This window comes from Pelmatolapia mariae, linkage group LG15 (genome assembly GCF_036321145.2).
Source record: "Pelmatolapia mariae isolate MD_Pm_ZW linkage group LG15, Pm_UMD_F_2, whole genome shotgun sequence".
NCBI classification, from domain to species: domain Eukaryota; kingdom Metazoa; phylum Chordata; class Actinopteri; order Cichliformes; family Cichlidae; genus Pelmatolapia; species Pelmatolapia mariae.
The window spans coordinates 7,219,174-7,240,211 of record NC_086240.1 but is presented as its reverse complement, the minus strand read 5'-3'; the positions used below and the strand labels follow the sequence as shown (position 1 = coordinate 7,240,211).

At 40.2% G+C, this 21,038-nt stretch overlaps 4 protein-coding genes across 4 annotated transcripts; all 4 read left to right on the top strand.

The window, feature by feature from the left end:
- Positions 1-5,010: 5,010 nt before the first annotated feature.
- On the top strand, positions 5,011-5,985 carry LOC134643550 (C-C chemokine receptor type 8-like). Its single transcript, XM_063495977.1, has one exon. It carries the CDS (start codon positions 5,011-5,013, stop codon positions 5,983-5,985), a length of 975 nt encoding a protein of 324 aa, XP_063352047.1.
- Positions 5,986-10,086: 4,101 nt separating this feature from the next.
- LOC134643549 (C-C chemokine receptor type 8-like) lies at positions 10,087-11,070 on the top strand. The gene has a single exon (XM_063495976.1). It carries the CDS (start codon positions 10,087-10,089, stop codon positions 11,068-11,070), a length of 984 nt encoding a protein of 327 aa, XP_063352046.1.
- A 4,448-nt stretch (positions 11,071-15,518) lies between these two features.
- On the top strand, positions 15,519-16,496 carry LOC134643548 (leukotriene B4 receptor 1-like). Its single transcript, XM_063495975.1, has one exon. It carries the CDS (start codon positions 15,519-15,521, stop codon positions 16,494-16,496), a length of 978 nt encoding a protein of 325 aa, XP_063352045.1.
- A 3,197-nt stretch (positions 16,497-19,693) lies between these two features.
- Positions 19,694-20,626, top strand: LOC134643547 (leukotriene B4 receptor 1-like). The gene has a single exon (XM_063495973.1). It carries the CDS (start codon positions 19,694-19,696, stop codon positions 20,624-20,626), a length of 933 nt encoding a protein of 310 aa, XP_063352043.1.
- Positions 20,627-21,038: the final 412 nt, after the last annotated feature.

Genomic DNA, 21,038 nt, shown 5'->3' with positions numbered 1-21,038 from the left:
GATTTCAGACAGATTATTCCTCATCACTTCACTTGTTCCTTTACAGCCTGATTATAGTTGTTATGGGAAGGAGCGCCATCTGGGAAGGAGCGCCGTCGCCCGAGAAGGAGACGTTACCGACCATCTCTTCCTTCTGTAATTATTGGAAATGTACGGTCTTTGCACAATAAATTGGATGAGCTCACGTCGCTAACCTGGTCACAGAGGGAGTACTGGCAATGTAGCATCATGATGCTAACGGAGTCGTGGCTAACACCGCTAACTCCGGACACGAGTGTGACACTACCGGGATTCCAGCTGCTTCGAGCGGACAGGACAAGAGACAGCGGTAAGAGGAAAGGAGGGGGACTGGCAGTGTTTGTGAATGACAGATGGTGTAACCCTGGGCACATCACTGTAAAAGAACAACTCTGCAGCAGAGACATTGAGCTGTTAGCCATTAGCATGCGTCCGTACTACCTGCCCCGGGAATTCTCGCATGTTATCGCGATAACAGCGTATGTCCCCCCCTCGGCCAACGCGGATGCAGCCTGTGACACTCTCCACTCAGTGGTCAGCAGACTGCAAACACAATCTCCGAGAGCCCTCCTCATAATATCAGGGGACTTTAATCATGCCTCACTGGACTCCACACTGCCCACCTTCACTCAGTATGTGACCTGCCCAACCAGAGACAATAAAACACTGGACTTACTGTATGCCAATGCTGAAGAGGCATACAGTTCATCACCTCTCCCTCCCCTGGGCAGATCTGATCACAACCTGGTGCACCTTGTCCCTGTGTATGAGCCCTTAGTGCGCAGGGAGCCACCAGCCACCCGCACAGTACAGAGATGGTCGCAGGAGAGCGAGGAGGCTCTTAAGGATTGTTTTGAGTCGACTGTGTGGGAGGTGATCTGTGACGACCACGGAGAGGACATCGACAGCCTTACTACATGCATTACGGACTATATTAATTTCTGTGTGGATAACACCGTACCTACCAGGACTGTACGGTGTTTCTCCAACAACAAACCTTGGATTACCCCGGAAATTAAAGCTGTCCTCAAGCAGAAGAGGAGGGCCTTCAAATCCAAAGACAAAGAGGAGTTGAAAAGGGTGCAGAGAGAGTTGAGGGGACTGATAAGGAATGGGAAGGATAGCTACAGGCAGAAGATGGAGAACCAGCTTCAGCAAAATAACGTTGGTGAAGTCTGGAGAGGCCTCAGAACCATCTCGGGCCACAAACATCAGAACTCTCTGCCTGGGAGGGATGTGAGGTGGGCAAATGAACTGAATCATTTCTTCAACAGATTTGATTCAGCCATGAGGCAGTCTCCAACATCGGCTGCAGACTCAACCACCCCCACTGCTGCTGTTCCACCTCTGACACCTCAGACACTTCACACCTCCTCTATTCACCCTGCTCACTCCTCCCCACCCCCAACAACAGCATCCAATACACAATCAACACAAGGCTCCAGCCTGTCTCTCTCAACCACCCAGGTTAGGAGGGAACTGAGGAGGATTAATGGCAAGAAGGCAGCGGGTCCAGATGGCATCAGCTCGAGGGTCGTCAGGTCCTGCGCGGACCAACTGTGTGGTGTGATGGAGCACCTCTTCAACCTGAGCCTGAGGCTGGGAAGAGTCCCACAGCTCTGGAAAACCTCCTGTGTTGTACCAGTGCCAAAGACTTCACGCCCCAAGGACCTCAACAGCTACAGGCCGGTGGCTCTGACATCCCACCTGATGAAGACCCTGGAGCGGCTGGTCCTGGCTCAGCTTCGTGCCTTGTGAGCTCATCACTGGACCCACTTCAGTTTGCCTACCAGCCTGGCATTGGAGCGGATGATGCCGTCATCGCTCCCTCGCTCACCTGGAGACCGCTGGGAGCACTGTGAGAATCATGTTCTTTGATTTCTCCAGTGCCTTCAACACTATTCTTCCCTCGGTTCTGAAGGACAAGCTGGAGAACTCTGGAGTGGACCATCACCTCACTACCTGGATTTTGGACTACCTCACCGACCGACCACAGTATGTGAGGACTCAGGGCTGTGTGTCGGACAGGGTCGTCTGCAGTACGGGGGCCCCACAGGGAATGGTTCTGGCTCCGTTCCTCTTCACCATCTACACTGCAGACTTCTCCCACAACTCCACCCAGTGCTTCCTGCAGAAGTTCTCTGATGACTCTGCTATAGTCGGCCTCATCACTGATGGGGACGACAAGGAGTACAGAGGACTGACTCAGGACTTTGTGGACTGGTGCCAGCTGAACTACCTCCAGATCAATGCCAGTAAAACCAAGGAGCTGGTGGTAGACTTCCGCAGGCACAAACATCCTCCACTGCAACCACTGAACATCCAAGGTATGGACATTGAGACTGTGGACAGCTACAGGTACCTTGGTGTTCATCTGAACAACAAACTGGACTGGACTCATAACTCAGACGCCCTCTAAAGGAAAGGGCAGAGCAGGCTGTACCTGCTGCGGAGACTCAGGTCGTTTGGAGTGGAGGGCCCACTCCTGAAGACCTTCTATGACTCTGTGGTGGCCTCAGCCATCTTTTATGGTGTGGTCTGCTGGGGTGGCAGCATCTCTGCTGGGGACAGGAAGAGACTGAACAGGCTGATCCGAAGGGCCAGCTCTGTTCTAGGATGCCCTCTGGACCCAGTGGAGGTTGTGAGTGACAGGAGAATGGTGGCTAAGCTGTCATCCCTGCTGGACAACATCTCCCACCCCATGCATGAGACTGTGACAGCACTGAGCAGCTCCTTCAGTGGGAGACTGCGGCACCCACGGTGTGGGACGGAGAGATTTCGCAGGTCTTTCCTCCCCACTGCTGTCAGACTGCACAACAAAGACTTTAACTGATCATACACACACATCCACAAATGTGCAATAACACAAATGTGCAATAATCTTTCTGGCACCGTTGTATTTTTCACTCTGTTGTATATAGCATTTGTATTCTATTTTTATCCTATTGTATATTTTATTCTATTTTATTCTACTGTATATAGTAGAGATGGCACGATACCACTTTTTTATGTCCGATACCAATACCGATATCATAAATTTGGATATCTGCCGATACCGATATGAATCCGATATAGTGTGTTTTTTAATCAATAAAACTGTTTTTTAATATATTGCTGCATTTTGTATAAGTTTATACTCAAGTTTAAATAAACAACAACACTAAAGCTATTCTGTTATACCTGTATGTAAAAAATACACTGCACCCAAAATATTTCATAGTTCAGAAACACTGATCAATCTAATAAACTTAAACCTACTCTATCCTCCCTATTCTGGTATTTTAAAGAGTACCTAGCAGAAATATTAAGCAAACTAACAAATAGGGTTGCAAACTCCCAGCAAAAAAAAAATAGGGAACCACCCCCCACCCTCCACCTCATGATGCTTAATCGAAGTAATCAACTTTTATTTGATGCAGTGTGAAAAAAATGCACAGAATTAAATTATTTTTCAAGAATAATTAAATAGATTCAATATCTTTCTTCAACAGAATTGCAAACTGCACAGATGGTATCTTCCCAAAGGAAAAAGTACTATAGCATACTAGGGTATATTAGACTTAACAGTTACTATATACAGTAATGGACTTCTATACATTTTACATCAGATTAAAACTTTGGGTGTAAGATTCAGATAATTATTTATTAAAAGCTAGACATTTTAAATGAGAATAAGAAAGATAAGTATGTCTTTGTGCCCCCTTTTCCCTGTTAATGCCCTATCGGCCCCCCTGGCTAAACTTTGCTAGATCCGCCCCTGCACAGTTACCAGCCGTCAGCTAGGTAGAAAAGGATCCTGGTGTAGAAAGTAATATTAAATAAATTCTAACAACAGCTTATCAAGGTTAAACGTGCTGCTGTTGTTCAGCCGCTGGTTTCCTCTTTCTGGTGCAAAGTGGGCCAAAAACAAAGAAGAGACGGACTCGCGACAGAAAAGCCGATCAGCTGATCATTAAGCAGTTTCACGAAGTAGCGGCAGGAGAGGGAGGGAGAGGGAGAGACAGTCGCTAAATATATCGGTTGTTAAGCTTAACGTGGGAATGCTTTACCAACATTCAGAGATGAACTTACACACTTGCTTTACTTCTCTCTGGGATAACTTCCTCGGAGATGAAATGCTGGTTTGCTAGGAGGCTACAAATAAACACAGCCGCTCTATCACGTGATGCACACTGCTCCGACGTGCTACGGTTATGAGCCGAGTTACGCCATGTCGCAAGTTTTGTGAGGTGCTTTTTTGATATTTAATGGATCGGATTACATTTTTTATTTCTCGCCGATATCCGATCCAGTAATTTAGGTCAGTATCGGACCGATACCGATACGTAATATCGGATCGGTCCATCTCTAGTATATAGTATTCTATTTTTATTCTATTCTGTACAGTTGTGTACTGTATTTATTCTTATTTTATTTTATTCTAATTGTCCTTCATAACTTTTGTACTGTCCACTTCCTGCTGTGACAAAACAAATTTCCCACGTGTGGGACTAATAAAGGTTATCTTATCTTATCTTATCTTATAGGCTAAAAAGCAATAATGTATGGGTTGGAAAAAATTTATGTTCTTTTTTTCCTTTCAATTTGTAAATAAAAGTAATATGACAGTTATACAAACACATGCAAATGTGTATAGGTAGAAAAATGCAAAATCCAAAAATAAAAAAAATGCAAAAATAAAAATTCTCATGTTTTACTGACAAATGATGTGTATTACAGACATAAAGCATTTACAGTATTTGCAGGATTTGGGTTGAGTTTTATTCAGCACATTTTTTGTGGGCACAGCGGCAAACTTTGGTATATGGTTATAACCTGTAATAAATTCAAAAATGTATAAAAAGAGCCATGCAAAATCCTGACACCATGGGTGTAAATGTTTACATTGAAACGACTGTTTCCTTGTTGTTAGTTCCTCTTTGACAGTTCATGTGACTGGACATTTATTATCATCACTTGCTCAGAGCACAACATTACCTGGAAGCTTGCAGCATGGCACAGCTCACCAACGCTGTGGTTACTTCTAACATCTCCTCCTCTCCTGGATATTCACCCCATTTTTCATGGGACTACAGTGGTATAGCTGCTGCAGTAGTGATGTCCATCTGCTTCCTGCTGGGATTCCCTGGAAACATCGCTGTCATCATTCTCAAGCCAAACTGGGAGAACATGTCCAGTCTGACCCAGAGTTTGATGCTGAACCTCGCTGTGTCGGGCCTACTTTGCATGTTTACCGTTCCATTTTGGATTTACTCTTTACTCAACAGCTGGACCCTGGGCCTGGTGGGCTGCAAGATCATAACATATTTTGGGTACTGCAGCATTTATGCCAGCCTGCTGACTGTGACTGTGATGAGTGTCCAGCGTTACTTTCAGGTGGTATACCTGCAAAGGAATTTAAATCACGTACAAGCATGGAAGCTGCTGGTTCCACTCTGGCTGGTTGCAATGATCCTGTCCATTCCTGCTTTAGTGGTTCGACAGCTGGTAGAACAGTCGGACTGGACATATTGCAAACATCAATACTATTCGGTGAACCAGTCAATGGCCGTGTTGTTGACAGAGATAGTGGTGGGTTTTGTTTCAGTTTCTGTCAATGTTTTTTCATACATCTGCCTCTACAGAGAGGTGAATCAGGCAGCCTTTTTCAACAATCCACAGACCACCAGACTCATTACCAGCATCATTGTAACCTTTTTTGTCGTGTGGGTGCCATGTCTTGCCATAAATGTCCTGGGTGTGGCAGCTATTTCCCTAAACAATAAGGACTTGCTGAAGTTTTGCGAAGAAGCATGGGGCACTGTTACAGCACTAACGTTTGCAAACGGTGCAGTGAATCCACTCCTGTATGCCTTTACTTCTAATCGTTTGTCCACTCTGTGCCAAAAAAATGCTGAACATTTAATGCAGAAGCTCAGAATTCCCCCACAATCTAAGTCAGCAAATATCGTTTCAGAAGTAAGATGACAAAGTTGAAAGCTCTTTAATTATTTTTGATATTTTTTTCAAATGATTTCCCCCCTGTGATGCTGTGTCTTCTCTGTCCTGCACTGTAAAACAACAACAACAGAAATATACAGTAAAATAATTGTGTGTAAACAATGAAATTACCTAATAATATCGCCAATCACTGTTCTAATACAATTAATCAGACCTAACATTACAGTGCTGTTATTAGTTGGATTTTATTATGTATCTTATATGCAATCTTATACTTGTACTTTTAGTCCATAATTAATGCCATAATAATACAACACCCATTAAATAAAAGTCAAAATACTTTTATTAAACTAGTAAATGGGTTTAAAAATACAGCAATCCTATTTTTGTTTTTTATTATACTAACTGTCTAATGGGGTTTTGTGTGTATTTTAATAAAAAGTGGTAACACTTTATAATAATGTAACACTATTAACCATTAGTAAGTATTAGTATGGTTGTAGTGAGTGCTTAATTCATCATTTATATATCATTACTCCTCCTTGGTATTCCATTTATAAATACAGATAAGTTTTTCCATCTATTACTAATACCAAAAACCATGTACACCATCACTGCTGTACATGGTTTAACTATGTAAAGTTACTGCTAGTAAAAACCATAGTCGTTATAATAGTCATAATAAAATATGGGTATTTATAAGTAGGATACTAAGGAGGAGTAATGCTATTTAAATGATGAATTAATCGCTTGATAATATCCTGGTAATGCTTAATAGTGTGACATCATTATAAAGTGCTATCCATAAAGTAAATGGATTTTCCCTTTTAAAAATAGCCATAACATGTCACTGTAATTACAATACACTGTTAATTACAGATCTTATCACATACTTACTGATGGATGTCAATATTGAAAGAATTCAGGTTTATAAAATACTAGCTTCACTTTATGTAAGTAAAAATAAAATCTATTGCTGGTGTAAAACCACTTTGTCGCTTTATTTAATTTTTTTATTTCAAACTATACTTAGGTTGAATGACTCCAGTGTCTTCATATACAGTCTCCAGAGTATGGTAGAGATATTGGTATGGATAGGCTATTATATGAGGAAAGCAGAACAGGACACAACTGTAGGAAGGCATCAACTGAGCCTCAGGGCCAATGTCTTCAGGCAAGGAGAAACAGAACAAACACTGTCAGTCCTATAGTGGGATTTGTGCTCACAGTCCAGCACCATGCAAATCATCTGAAATTCCCCAGAGAACAACAGAACTTCCTGTCTGTCACTGGTATCCTGTTCTCTTCACAGATAATAGCACATAATTTCAGGGAAGATGACCGCCAGCCGCCTGCTTAAAGTGTTCTTCCCTTTATTATCTTCTGCTAGGATTTACTTCATGACAGGTAAGTTTGTACCATAAGCATTTTAAGGATGTTCAGAAATTACACATGTCAATGCTAAAAGATCATATATATACACATATATGCCATTAAGTGGGTATGTTGTAAAGCAGGTTTCAAATTTTACTTCAAATGTCTTGTTTACTGCAACCATCAGCCTTTATTTACTGTCACAATGTAAAACCTTTCAGGGACCTTTATTGATAAATATGAAAAGTACTACATTAATGAATTCTTGATTAGAGTTTAAGTGTTTATCTCAATATTCAATATGTTTGGTCCTTCAGTTAACTTTTATCGTCATTCTTATGTTATTACAATCTCTATTTATCATATGTTGTGTGTGGCAGACAGGATTTGAAGACCCAAAATGCACGTTCGACAATCAAAGCTAAACTCAAACCTCAGTTTTATTGCTGGAATCCAGGTTAACAAAACAAATTGCAAAACGCATGAACTAAACACGCAGGCAGACGGAACACATGTTGGGAAATGAGAGAGAACGCAACACCGACCAGAGGGAGACGCAGACACTAAATACAATAGGGAAACGGGGCAAACAGGAAACACCTGAGAAACACAGCTGACAACTAATCAGACAGATGAGATGGAGGAGAAGCAAAACAGAACATGACACACACCAACTGGAGACTCTCAAAGTAAAACAAGAAGTACAGGGAAAACACACACAGATGCAGACTGACTAGATACAGACAACAGCAGGAGCGACAGATACGACTGGGAACAAGGGAATAAACAGAGACAAGACTGTGAGGCATTGAGCAGCAGGGATACAAGACAACAGAAACCTAAAGACTAGATAAGAAAACTAAGACAACCTAACAACAAAAACAAAGGGATAAGAGAGAGCAGACAGACACACAGAGACATGACTAGGGAAACAGACAACCAAGACAAATATGAAGACAAGACAGACTTTTAGTATTTGTCTCCTGTGTCTTGTATTTAGTTTTGCTTGTATAATTTCAATGTCATTTTTTAGGTGATTTTTTAACTTGTGTGTTCTCTGTTCTTCAGAGACACTTGGATTTTGCCGTTTTACCTTTTGCTCTGTGGATATTCAACATAAGTCCTACTCGAAGGCTTGTTTTCAGTTTAACTGCTGATTTCTAAGCCCTGCATTTTCATGCATCTCATTCCACACTACATGACAGATCACAAGTGTATATGCGAATACAAAAAGGTGTTGTAAAATAAAATGCACAATCAATTAAGTTGCCACTTAACCTAAGCACTGCTCTGGTGTAGGAATAACATTTGCTATTTTGCAACTATTTTGCTACTTTTTTTTTAGATTGTGATATATAAAATATATGTATATTAACGTTATTCCTTCACCAAAGTAGTAGTTAGGTGTAAACAGGTGTAGCCAAAGTAGTGGTGACTCTAAATTATTACAGTTTTAGGGTTTTCACTAAAACACCACAGCACTGAGATGTGTAATTTCTGAACATCCTTAAAATGCTTGTGGTTGAAATTTACCTTTTTGGTAAGTAAGGTAAGTTTGACTTGACACCAACAAGTCATAATGAATCTGCTGAAAGAAACAATAACAAGTCTGTATGAGTGAAGGAGACATTAGAATAGATACATCTGTCTAAATTTAAAGAGGCATGTGTACTGAATCCTAACTATTGGGTACAAGCAGCTAAAAAACTGAAACCACTAACATTACCTCAGTCATTAGCTTTGCTAGCAAGCCCACTCTCCTCTGAATATTATGAAAGCAAAGGGTTGGTTCAGTAGTTTAAAAATAGTTAGTTGACACCTCTGTTAACTAGAGTAAAGGTAGTGTGTTATATTAGCAAGCTATTGATACTGAGCTTAAGTTTCTTATATTTGCCTTGCAGATGCAACATGTACAGTTGTGCCTGGTGCACATTATGAATGATCCTTTTTCCTTCCCTAAAATTAGTTATTGATGTTTTTACAACAATTTTAGAATGTTCCTGTGTCCACACACAACAATTTAATAATTACTGAAAATCTTGTGAAATATGCTTAATTCATATAAAATTATACTGATGTGAGATAATAAAGATAATTTCTTTGTTTGGTTACGAAAGCCATTAAATAAATATGGTCTAGTACACCCCCATGCCCCCCGGCATGGGGGTGGAAACAAGCTCTTCTATGTCCCTTTATATATGTTGATAAATATCAACAGTGATCAAACTAATTCCTGAATCAGTGAGGCTTCACACGTCATCAATGATGTCACTCATTTGCAAGCGAGCCTCAATACACGCTTGATAAGGGACTTCCTGGATTTCTTGACACATACTTCAAATCCTCGAAGTACTGTGGCCCATCGCTATCAGACGGGGATTTTATTGTTTGTCTCGTGTTGTCTGCCTTTATTTTTATTTATTATATGATATTATTATTTCTCCCTTTTTTAAATGTGTCAGTGTTGGAAAAAATCGGCAAAATCTCCAATTGTATAGCATGAACTCCTAAATATGAAAGCATATGCTCAAGCTTAAGAGATATGGTTTATGAATCAAGTTTGGGTGTTGACAGAATGCATACAGAAGGCATGTAAAATCCTGAAACCATAAGAGCAGGTGTTTACGTCAACACGACAGTTTCTTTCTTATTAGTTCCCCTTTGACAGCATCAAATGAGAACAACTTGTTCACCTGATGGCACATCTATTATAATAACTTGCTCGGTGCACAATTTTGTCAGCAAGCTTGAAGCATGGCACAACTCACCACCACAGTGAATACCCTTAACTTTTCCTCCACTCCTGGATATTCACCCATCACCTCCTGGTCCACAGGCGTGGCTCCTACAGTGGTGCTGTCCATCTGCTTCCTGCTGGGATTCCCTGGAAACATCGCTGTCATCATTCTCAAGCCAGACTGGGAGACCATGTCCAGTCTGACCCAGAGTTTGATGCTTAGTCTGGCTGTGTCAGACCTACTCTGCATGCTTACCATTCCAGTGTGGATTTACTCTTTCCTCAATAACTGGATGATAGGTGAGGCATCATGCAAACTCATTACATACTTTGTGTATTGCACCATTTATGGCAGCCTGCTGACTGTGACTCTGCTGAGTGTCCAGCGTTACCTTCAGGTCGTTCACCTGCAAAGGAGTTTAAATCGGGTTGAAGCATGGAAGCTGCTGGTTCCGCTCTGGCTGGGTGCAATGATCCTCTCCACTCCTGAGTTGGTAGTTCGAAAGCTGGTGGAACAACAACACTGGACAAAATGCAAAAATAAACACTCTTCTGATGGCCAGAGGTTGGCTGTGGTGTTGACAGAGACTCTTGTAGCATTTCTTTCACTTTCTGTCATAATGTTTACATACATCCGTCTCTACAGAAAGGTGAATCGGGCAGCGTTTTTCAACAATCCACAGACCACCAGACTAATTACCAGGATCATTGTGACTGCTGTTGTCCTGTGGATGCCATATCTTTCTGTAAATGTGTTGGGTGTGGCAGCTATTTCCTTGAAAAACGAGGGACTGCTGAAGATTTGTGAAGGCAGCTGGAGCATTGTTGGAGCACTAACATTTATAAATAGTGCAGTGAATCCACTCCTGTACGCCTTTACTTCAATCCGTTTGACAACTCTGCGCCAGAAATTTGCTGAACACTTAATACAGAAGTTCAGAAATTCACAAAATCTGACTCTGTCAAGAGATATCAGCGCGGAAGCAACATCTCAATGTTAAAAGCTCTCAGGTGAATTATTTTTCCCCTTGTGACATTCGAAAGGCATCTTTTAGTCAAAAGATTTCTCTCCTGCTGTTACATATAGGTTGTGGTGCTCTCTATTTGTCACAATGAGTTGTTGATTTTTGGTTTAAGCTTGAGATGTGAAAATAGATATTTGTTGACAAGGAAGCAGGCAAATGTTGAAAGAATTAAAAGACCAATTAAAATTAGAGGAAGTAGAGGAAGTACCTGTGTGTTCTTCCTGGTAAGAGTAGGAACACAATGAAAAATGACTTCACCATAGCTGACAATGTTTTGTAATAGTTTTAATACTTCTTAGAGAAATGTTTGTCAGTTCTGATGATGTGTTTGTGCTTATCTATGTTCCCGAGGATTTGATGAGATCAGCTGGCTAACTAGAGAATGGCCTTACTCAACAATAAAGTAAATTTCCCAAATACTATATGTAAGTAATATCATATGTAAATGTAGAAACGACACAAAAAGGTACTTAAATTGTCTGCTGTAACTCTGTATGTCATGGCATTATTAATACTGATGCAGTAAATAAGACTAACTTCACTTTCCTGTTGTAGTTGGTTAAAGTGGAACTAATTTTGCATTTTTTTACATACTGTTGCACAGTTTTGTTTTGTTTGTTTACAGTGCATCATATCATACACATTTCTCAACTGTTTAACTAAAACCTGTAAAGGTACAACTATATCTGGCACAGTTACAAAGTACCTGTGTGTGTTCTGTTCTTGCTTCAGAAAGGTTTTCAGAGAAATGTATTTGTATTTTTGAAAGCTTCTCTTACTTCCATTCTTCCACCGCCTCTGTGATTGTATTCACTGGAAAATCTCAACAAAGCTCTGAATTGTTCTTTCACTGAAATGCCCCATGACGTGTTGAAGGATTGTTATTCTATTAGCTTTTTTATTCTTCAGCTTAAAATATCATCTGCTTTCGCTTTAAGTGGGCCTCTTGCATAGCAATATTATGCTTTACCACTAGATCGCAGTAGAGGCTTTGATACTTCATGGTAATATGAGCCAAAACAAAAAACAGAAAAACAAAACAACTGACTGGTTATGTCTTACCTAAGAAAACAACATCGCAGCCGAAATGAATTCTCCTTATTATTTTTTTTTGAAAAGCTACTTCTGTGTCCATTAATGACTTTCTCAAAAATGTCATGCTGAAACATGTTGTCTTTACATGTTGTCCTTCATTTGGGCTTTTATTTTTATTTTATTTTATTTTTTAAATACAAAAGCAGAGACAGGAGATCCATTCAGTCTGCAGGCTCTTCCTCATCTTGTTATTAAACAGAATTTTACACCATTTTTTATTTCTTTCAGCCATGTTCTTTTTTCTTCCTCACATTCTTTTAACAAAAAACATTACATTCAATCATGTTCACATTTTAAAACAACTTGATTACCTTTTTGTTGTGTTTTGTGTATAAATCTACAAAATAATTACAGTCAATCAGTCTCCTTATTTACAGTAAATCTGTAAATAAATTCTGCTGTTGTCATGGACTGTGTGTGGCAGACAGGAATGGAGGACCCAAAATGCAGACTCCAGGAGGCAAACGTGAACTCAGCTTTTATTGCGCGAGAGCAAAATAAACAGAAACTAACTTAAAGTGGAAATACAACCAAGGCTAAAAAAAAACCAGAACATAAGCCATGGAACAAGGGAGGTTGGAAAACACGGGGATTAAATACGCAGAGGGATAACGAGGGAACGAGACACAGGAGTAGAGCACAGCTGGGAGTAATCAAACATGACAAGACCAAGGGGAAGCAAAACTGAAAAAAATTAACATAGGATGCAGACATTCAAAGTAAAACAGGAAACATAACACAGAGACGCAGACTTGACAAGGGGATACGGCTTACAGGGGAGACAAAGAGAGAAACCAAAAGACTAAGAACTCTAAATAACTCAAAAGCAAAGACTATTAATAATAAACAACACAAAACACTGGGTCACAGACCCAGGACCGTGACGGCTGTTGTCCAGCTTCAAAAATCTTTCTGTGCAATAGTATTAACACTGCGACTAACCTGCTTATCATTACCATGGGGAGTCGCTTTTCCAACCATATGTGGAAAAGCGATTCTAATGATGTAAGGGAGCATTGCAGCAGCCAGCAAAGCTATGCAGAGCTATGCAATTCTACTTCCCCTTTGTGTTGATGCAATCTCCATAACCCCAACAAAAAATCAATGACATACTGCAATGACACAAAGCCTTTTACATTAATAACTTCTTAAAACAAAATAAACCTTTGTAGGTGTCACATTTTCCAAAATGATAGTTAAAATAACACAAAAAGCCTGGCAATCATATATATCATGTCTTTCACAATCAGAATTCACTTAATTGACTAAAAGAGCATCAGGAGCTGTTTTTAATGCCAGTTGCAAAAAGTACAAGTATTTCCAGCTTGGGAAGGTCTGCATTGCTGAGCTCGATTTCCCAGCTGACCAACTGGATGGAGCAGTATGGCCAGAATGGTGTTTTTGGGTCCAGCTGGATGAGTGGATACTTGTTTTGGACAGACTTTTGAATTATTTGGCTTCCAATACAACATTTCTACTAAAATGTTGCTTTGAGTTTTATATAAAGCTTTTAGGCTCAAGAATTTAATGCTCAGCACCAATATTAAGACAGCTGTTTTTAAACACACAACACTTAAATTTGAGCTTCTTGCAAAGTCACACCAGGTCTTTGCCTCTCATAAATCCACTGCTTTGTATGTTCAGACCTATTTACAAAGACTTCATGGATCCAGTGGCAGATCTCAGGATATTTAATAGGTGTGTCACTGCCTCATTTAAGTCCCTCTGCTCACACTCCTTAACTTCCACCTATGTCTTGAAAACACCCCATCCACCCTCCTCTGCCACTTCCCTTTGCTGCCTGCATGTCCTGCTTCCTGTCTGACTCAGATGTAAACACCTGGTACACCGGCACTACAGTTCTGATACATCAAATCATCAGATGTGTTTGCCACTGAGCAAAGTTGATAAACCATCTCACCTCCTGGGTCTTGGTTAACCTCACCCTAGGACGAGGGACCAGTTTAGGGACAGAATAGACCCCAATTGATCTCACCTTGAGAATTGCAGAGACAAGTTGGGTATCGGACAGCCTCACCCTAGGAACTAGGAAAGGTTCAGGGACTGGCTGGAACCTGGTCCACCTCACCCGAGGAACAGGTATGGGTGCAGAGGTCAGCTGGGCCCTGCCCGCTCTCACCCTGAGGATGAGATTAGTGGAGGGATTAGCTCAGGAGAAATAACAGTCTTTGGAAGTTCAGGTAATCAAGAGGGTGATTATAGATATTGTCTTTGTCTCTAGTAAACACTGAGACAAACTCTGAGTGTTTATGCTAAGACACACAAACTTGGCATAGACAAAAGATAAACAAGCATGGAGACATGACAGACTACATATAGGTGATGGTAGGAAGAACAGACAGAGACAAGACTAAGATGAACAGGATACGAGAGAGAATGAGCTAATAATGAGCTCGTAGCTCATTATTGAGTAATGGTGGCACTTCAATTATTATGTGGTTATTATGCAAATGTTCATAATCAGTTGAGTCTAAAGAAGACACTTGGATGAGGAATCAAACATTTCTCACACTGAAAATATGGCACTGAGATGGAAAGGAATCAACTTTCAGGTATTTCCTAATCTGGTTTATTAAGTGCGCATCAAGATATTGAATTGTCATTCATTTCTGCTTGTAGGTTAATATAGCCAGATTGTATTATAAATTATAGAACTTATTTCTCCAGAATTATGAGCTGAAAAATAGCCTCAAAGAGTGTGAAGTACTCTTTGAGAAGTAAATTTGCATTACCAGTTTAAAAAAAAAAAACCTACGATGATTTGCGGGTGGAAAAAAATTTGATGTGGTTTCATTTTCCACTCTATGTCTAAAAAAAGCTCATGTGAAAGTTAGTGAAAGACATGCAAATATGCTTAGATACAAAAATGCAAAAATCCAGAAATCCCCTAATGTAAATAAAATAAACACATCCACAGCTCCCACTAAATGCTGTCCTTGTTGTAAAAACAACAACAACAAAAAAACATTGCTGTCCACCCACATTTCTAGCCTTTGATGTTAAATGGCTCAAAGTGCCAAAAAAGTAGAAAATCACAATTTGATGACATCAAAGTGTGAAAGTTTAATTTATGTTTCTAGATGTTCTTACACTGGTGTTCTCTGAATAAATGGAAATAAATGTAAAGATTTATAGAAAGAGTCATGCAAAAATCCTGAAACCATCAATGCAAATGTTTGGATCAGCATCACAGTATCCTTGTTATTAGTTCCTCTTTGACTTCATCAAAAGTAACGACTTGTTCGTGTGGGTGCACATTTATCATCATCATCACTTGTTTAGTGCACAACAGTCAGCAAGTTTGCAGCATGGCACAACTCAACTCCACCACAGTTACTTCTAACATCTCCTCCTCTCCTGGAGATTCACCTCATCCTTCCTTGGACTCCAGCGGTTTGGTTCCTGCATTGGTGATGTCCATCTGCTTTCTGCTGGGATTCCCTGGAAACATCGCTGTCATCATTGTCAAGCCAAACTGGGAGAACATGTCCAGTCTGAGTCAGAGTTTGATGCTGAGTCTGGCTGTGTCAGACCTGCTCTGCTTGGTTACCCTTCCACTGTGGATTTACTCATTCCTCTATGGCTGGACCTTTAGGCTGGTGGGCTGCAAAATCATAACATACTTTGTTTATTGCAGTCTTTATGCCAGTCTGCTGACTGTGACTGTGCTGAGTGTCCAGCGATACCTTCAGGTCGTTCACCTGCAGAGGAGTTTAAATCGGGTAAAAGCAAGGGTGCTGCTGGTTCCACTCTGGCTGGCTTCAATGATCCTGTCCACTCCTGCTTTAGTCTTTCGACAGTTATCCGAAGATCAGCGATGGACAACATGCAGTAATCAATACTCCGCCGAGGGCCAGAGGATGGCTGTGGTGTTGACAGAGACTCTTGTAGGATTTGTGTCGCTTTCTGTCATTGTTTTTTCATACATCAATCTGTACAGAAAAGTGAATCAGGCAGCATTTTTCAACAATCCACAGACCACCAGACTGATTACCAGCATCACTGTGACCTTGGTTGTCCTGTGGATGCCATATCTTGTCATTAATATAATTAGTGTGGCAGCGATTTCCCTAAAGAACGAGGGCCTGGTGAAGTTTTCTCATGACATTAGGGACACTGTTGCAGCAATAGTATTTGTAAACAGTGCCCTGAATCCACTTCTGTATGCCTTTACTTCTAATCGTTTGTCCAGCCTGTGCCACAAATCTGCTCAACGTTTTATACAGAAGTTCAGAATTTCCCAAACTATGTCCACAGCTCTCACTACTGAAGAAGCAACTCAATGACATAAGCTTATTGGAAAATTAAGTCAAAAAACCTCCTCTATCCCACTGATACACACGGTGTGCCCTCCGCTCTATTTATCACAGAAAGCTGTTGGTGATTGCTGGTGTAACGATAAACTTTGAGGTTAAGCGACATCTTGCCTCAAATCAGCTGTGTGCTGATTACAGCTGGTCCTCAAACAGAGGAATTACATGTTTGTGGAAAAGAAATAAGGAAAAGCATTAAAAGGAATCAATGTACACATTAAATTGAATTGAACATGCAAATATATTTACTCTATATAGCATAATCTCCGTTTTCTTTTCTTTTTTGTCATGACGGTTTTCTTTTCTTGTTTTGTTTTTCTTTTCTTTCTGAATTCTTATTTATTTTTAAAGCATTCTATATTCAAGGATTGTTTTGTTTTGTTTTTTTACTTTTAGTTATAGCATTGTCATTGATATCAGGAGAGAGAGCTTTGTACTTACTGGGATGCTGAGCTGAATGTGGTTTTGGAATAAGTGGGGAATACAGGGCTTATACAGACTTCTACCTTGATAAAAACCCACCAACATTACAATATGGGTTCTTTTCTTTTATGCTGGCACTGAAAAACATTCAAATATGTTGTGTTACAAAATTTAAAAAGTTCTCACATGCAAAAGAATAAACATATTTTAATCACATAAAATTTTGTCTGCCTTGTCAATAAAATAATAATAAACAAACTACTACATTCATTCCATCACAGGCTCAAAGCAAAAAGATGGAGCACAACAACAGGCTTCATACAGGTCCTCAGAAATCTGCAACCCACTCTGATCTATAACAAAAAAAATCTATAGACATGCAGTTGGATGAACCAGTCCAGCAGAATGAATGTAGGTTTGAATTTAACGACAGCATCATGTTTGAGGTCAAAATCTGAGCCATGTGGACACAGATCTGGATGGGTTCAACAAATATATACACATGAAATGTGCATAGAACCGCAAAGCTTTTGTTGAAGTAGGAAATTAAAGCAATTTACAGACAGACTTACTGAGACATCTGCTGCTTTTTGCAACTAGCCATGTTAAATTTAAATTTATGTTTGAATGAGCATGCAAATGCCACATAAATGAGCCAAGGGCAACCTTTTTTTAACAGCTGCTACATGCAGCAATTCTGGATGTTGTCAATTTATTGTCAGTGTTGTCAATTTACCACACAAGCTCCTACCCTCTCCTTTACTAGTCCACATAGTTTTAATGGTAAATTATGTGTATTATACACATGAATGCTTAAAACATTTGCACGAATAGCAGGATGGAATGGTAGCTGACACAAGTTCTCAGCAAGGAATAAGTGCCTTTTAATGAACGCAACACGTAGACTTACATAATGTAGCAGGACATCTCATGTGTGTTGATCAGTTCGCCATCTTAACAGTATCTCTCAACAACATTTTGCTTCCTCTTTTTACAACACCACCCTCCAGTGGTGGTGTTTGTTCTCTAACATTACAGGAAACAAAACAGGATTTAATGCAGTTTTATTAAGCACATTTTGTGTAAACAGAAGTTGGCAATAAAAAAAAAGTCCCACCTTGAGGCTCATTTAGTTTCTGTCTGTTCTGGAGGTTTTTTATATGATCATCAGATGGAGATGTCCTCATGTTAGTTTCATGTGCGCCAAAGTGTTAAAAAGTTGAACATTTCTATCCAATTCTATGCCATAGATATCTAGGCATGAAAATTAGTGTTCAACCTTTATAGATGTTTGATTTCTACTTCCAGATGTTCTTACACTGGTGTTCTGTAGGAATCTATAGATTAAAAATAAACATTCATGGAAAGAGCTATGCAAAAATCCTGAAACCGTGAAGGCAAATGTTCAGCATCAAAGTTTCCTTTTTATTTGTTCCTATTTGACTACAACTTCTTCACCTGAGTGCACATTTATCACTATCACTCGTTCCATGTACAACACTGCCATCTGGCTTGCAGCAAGGAACAACTCAATTCAACATCTCCTCATTTAGGGTCCTCATAGACATCCACAACCCACACAAAAAAAGTCTAACAGGGGTGAGTTACTCAATTTCCCTCTGGAATTAATAAAGTTTCTCTGATTCTGAATCAGCACCATAAATGTAGTTTTAGTGACCCCACTGTTTGAGATTGCAATTCAAACCATGTGGATACAGATCTGGCGCCTTAAAACAATACAGCCATCTGTCTAAATCAGATCTTAGTCAACTGGTCTCCTGCCCCATGCAGCTGTAGTTAAATGAATACACAGGCTCTTCGCCTCTCATTCATCTGATGATGTGTCATTTCAAGAAGGAAAAATCACTTGGAGGAATTAAACATGATTTACTGTGAAAGAGCAACTAATGTACTAGGCAATTAGACTCCGATGACCCATCATGGAAGAACAGAATCCATGCAGCAATAGGATTTAGAACAGGACCCTCCAGACACAGGTGGTGGTGAAGATGACTGCGGCTGGATGGAGCTCTGGCTGAGGTGTCTGAGGTGGAGATGGGAAGGAGGTTGGTCAATGGAAAGGGATTCTGAAAAGGAGAATGACTGACAGCAACAACTGAAACCAGATGATCGGACTAGAGTAATGATTTCACTATTGAGATTGAGTGTGGAAAAGTGGTAGTCATTTAAAGAACAGAAAAGCAGCCGAACATCCAGGAAAGCAGCAAGATGAGTGATTACAGATCTTCCTTATTGAACTTGTGCATAAACTCCATTTGAATAGTAAAGGATGTGTACTACATGCATTAATACCTAAAGAATTTGCAAGAAGGGTTTAATGCAGTTTTATTGAACACATTTTTGTGTGAACAACAGTTTGCAAAATAATCTCACTTCAAGGTTTATTTATGTTCTGCTCCAGTGGTTTTAATTTCATGTTATCATCATATGGAGATGCCATTGTCTTAGTTTCATATTGTCAACTTCTGTTTCTTGAGTATAATCATGTCAAACTGACTGCAAAGAGCCTAAGACAATTGTTGTTTCCAAAGCATAAGAAAAGAAAGCGGCATGACATGTAAAATCCTGCACTAGATGCAAATGTTATATTTAATTTGGCTTTTTGTTTTTTTGTCATTTGCATTGGCGTCACAGTGTCTTTGTTATTAGTTTCTGTTTCGCTCATTTGACTGCACATTTATCATCATCTCTTGCACAGTGCGTGACATTGTTAGCAAACCTGCAGCATGGCACAACTCCACTCTACTGTGATTACCTTGAACATTTCCTCCTCTCCTGGATATTTACCTCATTCTTTCTGGTCCAGTGGTGCGCTTGGTGCGATGGTGCTGTCCATCTGCTTCCTGCTGGGATTCCCTGGAAACATCGCTGTGATCATTCTCAAGCCAAACTGGAAGAACATGTCCAGTCTGAGTCAAAGTTTGATGCTGAACCTGGCTGTTTCAGACCTTCTCTGCACGCTTACCACACCAGTGTTGATTTACTCTTTCCTCAATAGTTGGACTTTAGGCCTGGTTTCTTGCAAACTCATAATGTACTTTGTGTATTGCAGCATTTATAGCAGCCTGCTGACTGTGACTATGCTGAGTGTCCAGCGATACCTTCAGGCAGTGTACCTTGAGAGGAGGTTACATGAGGTTAAAGCATGGAAGCTGCTGGTTCCACTCTGGCTGGTTGTGATCAACCTGTCCATTCCTGCTTTAGTCTTTCAACAGCCGGTGGAAGAACTGCACCATTTAACATGCAGTAGTCAATACGCCTCCAAAGGGCAGAGGATGGCTGTGGTGTTGACAGAGACTCTTGTAGGATCCGTGTCACTGTTTGCCATTGTTTTTTCATACATCAGTCTCTACAGAAAAGTAAATCAGGCACCTTTGTTCAACAATCCACGGACCACCAGACTGATTACCAGCATTATTGTGACTTCTGTTGTCTTGTGGATTCCATATCGTACCGTAACTGTGCTGGGTGTGGCAGCTATTTACTCAAATGATGAGAACCTGCGGAAGATTTTTGAAGACAGCTGGCGCATTCTTGGATCAGTAACATTTGTAAATAGTGCCGTGAATCCACTCCTGTATGCCTTTACTTCTAAGCGTTTGGCCACCTGGTGCGAAAAAATTGCTCAACAGTTAATACAGAAGTTCAGAATTCCTTAAATATATTTGTCAAGTGATGTCAGTGCAGAAGTAATATTTCAATGCTGAAGGCTCTTTGGTGATGTGTTTTTCCTACTGTTACACACAGGGTGTGGTGCTCTCCATTTTAAAGCTGTTGGTGACTGGTATAAATATAAAATTTTTAAGGTTAAGCAACATCTCAGCTGTGTGCTGGTTACAGCTGGTCCTCAGACAGAAAATTGAAAATATATGTTTGTTGAGAAAGAAACTTTCATTCAGCACTCAACATTGTTAGTTATTGTCTAATACACTGTACATACATATATTTTGTTCTGATGTCTTTAACTGTTATCAGCCCCATTTCATGCTATGATTCAGACTTACATTTCCCTGCTTTTGACTTTTCCTCGAAAGGTCTAAGCATAATAATCAAGTGGACCCAAAGGACTTT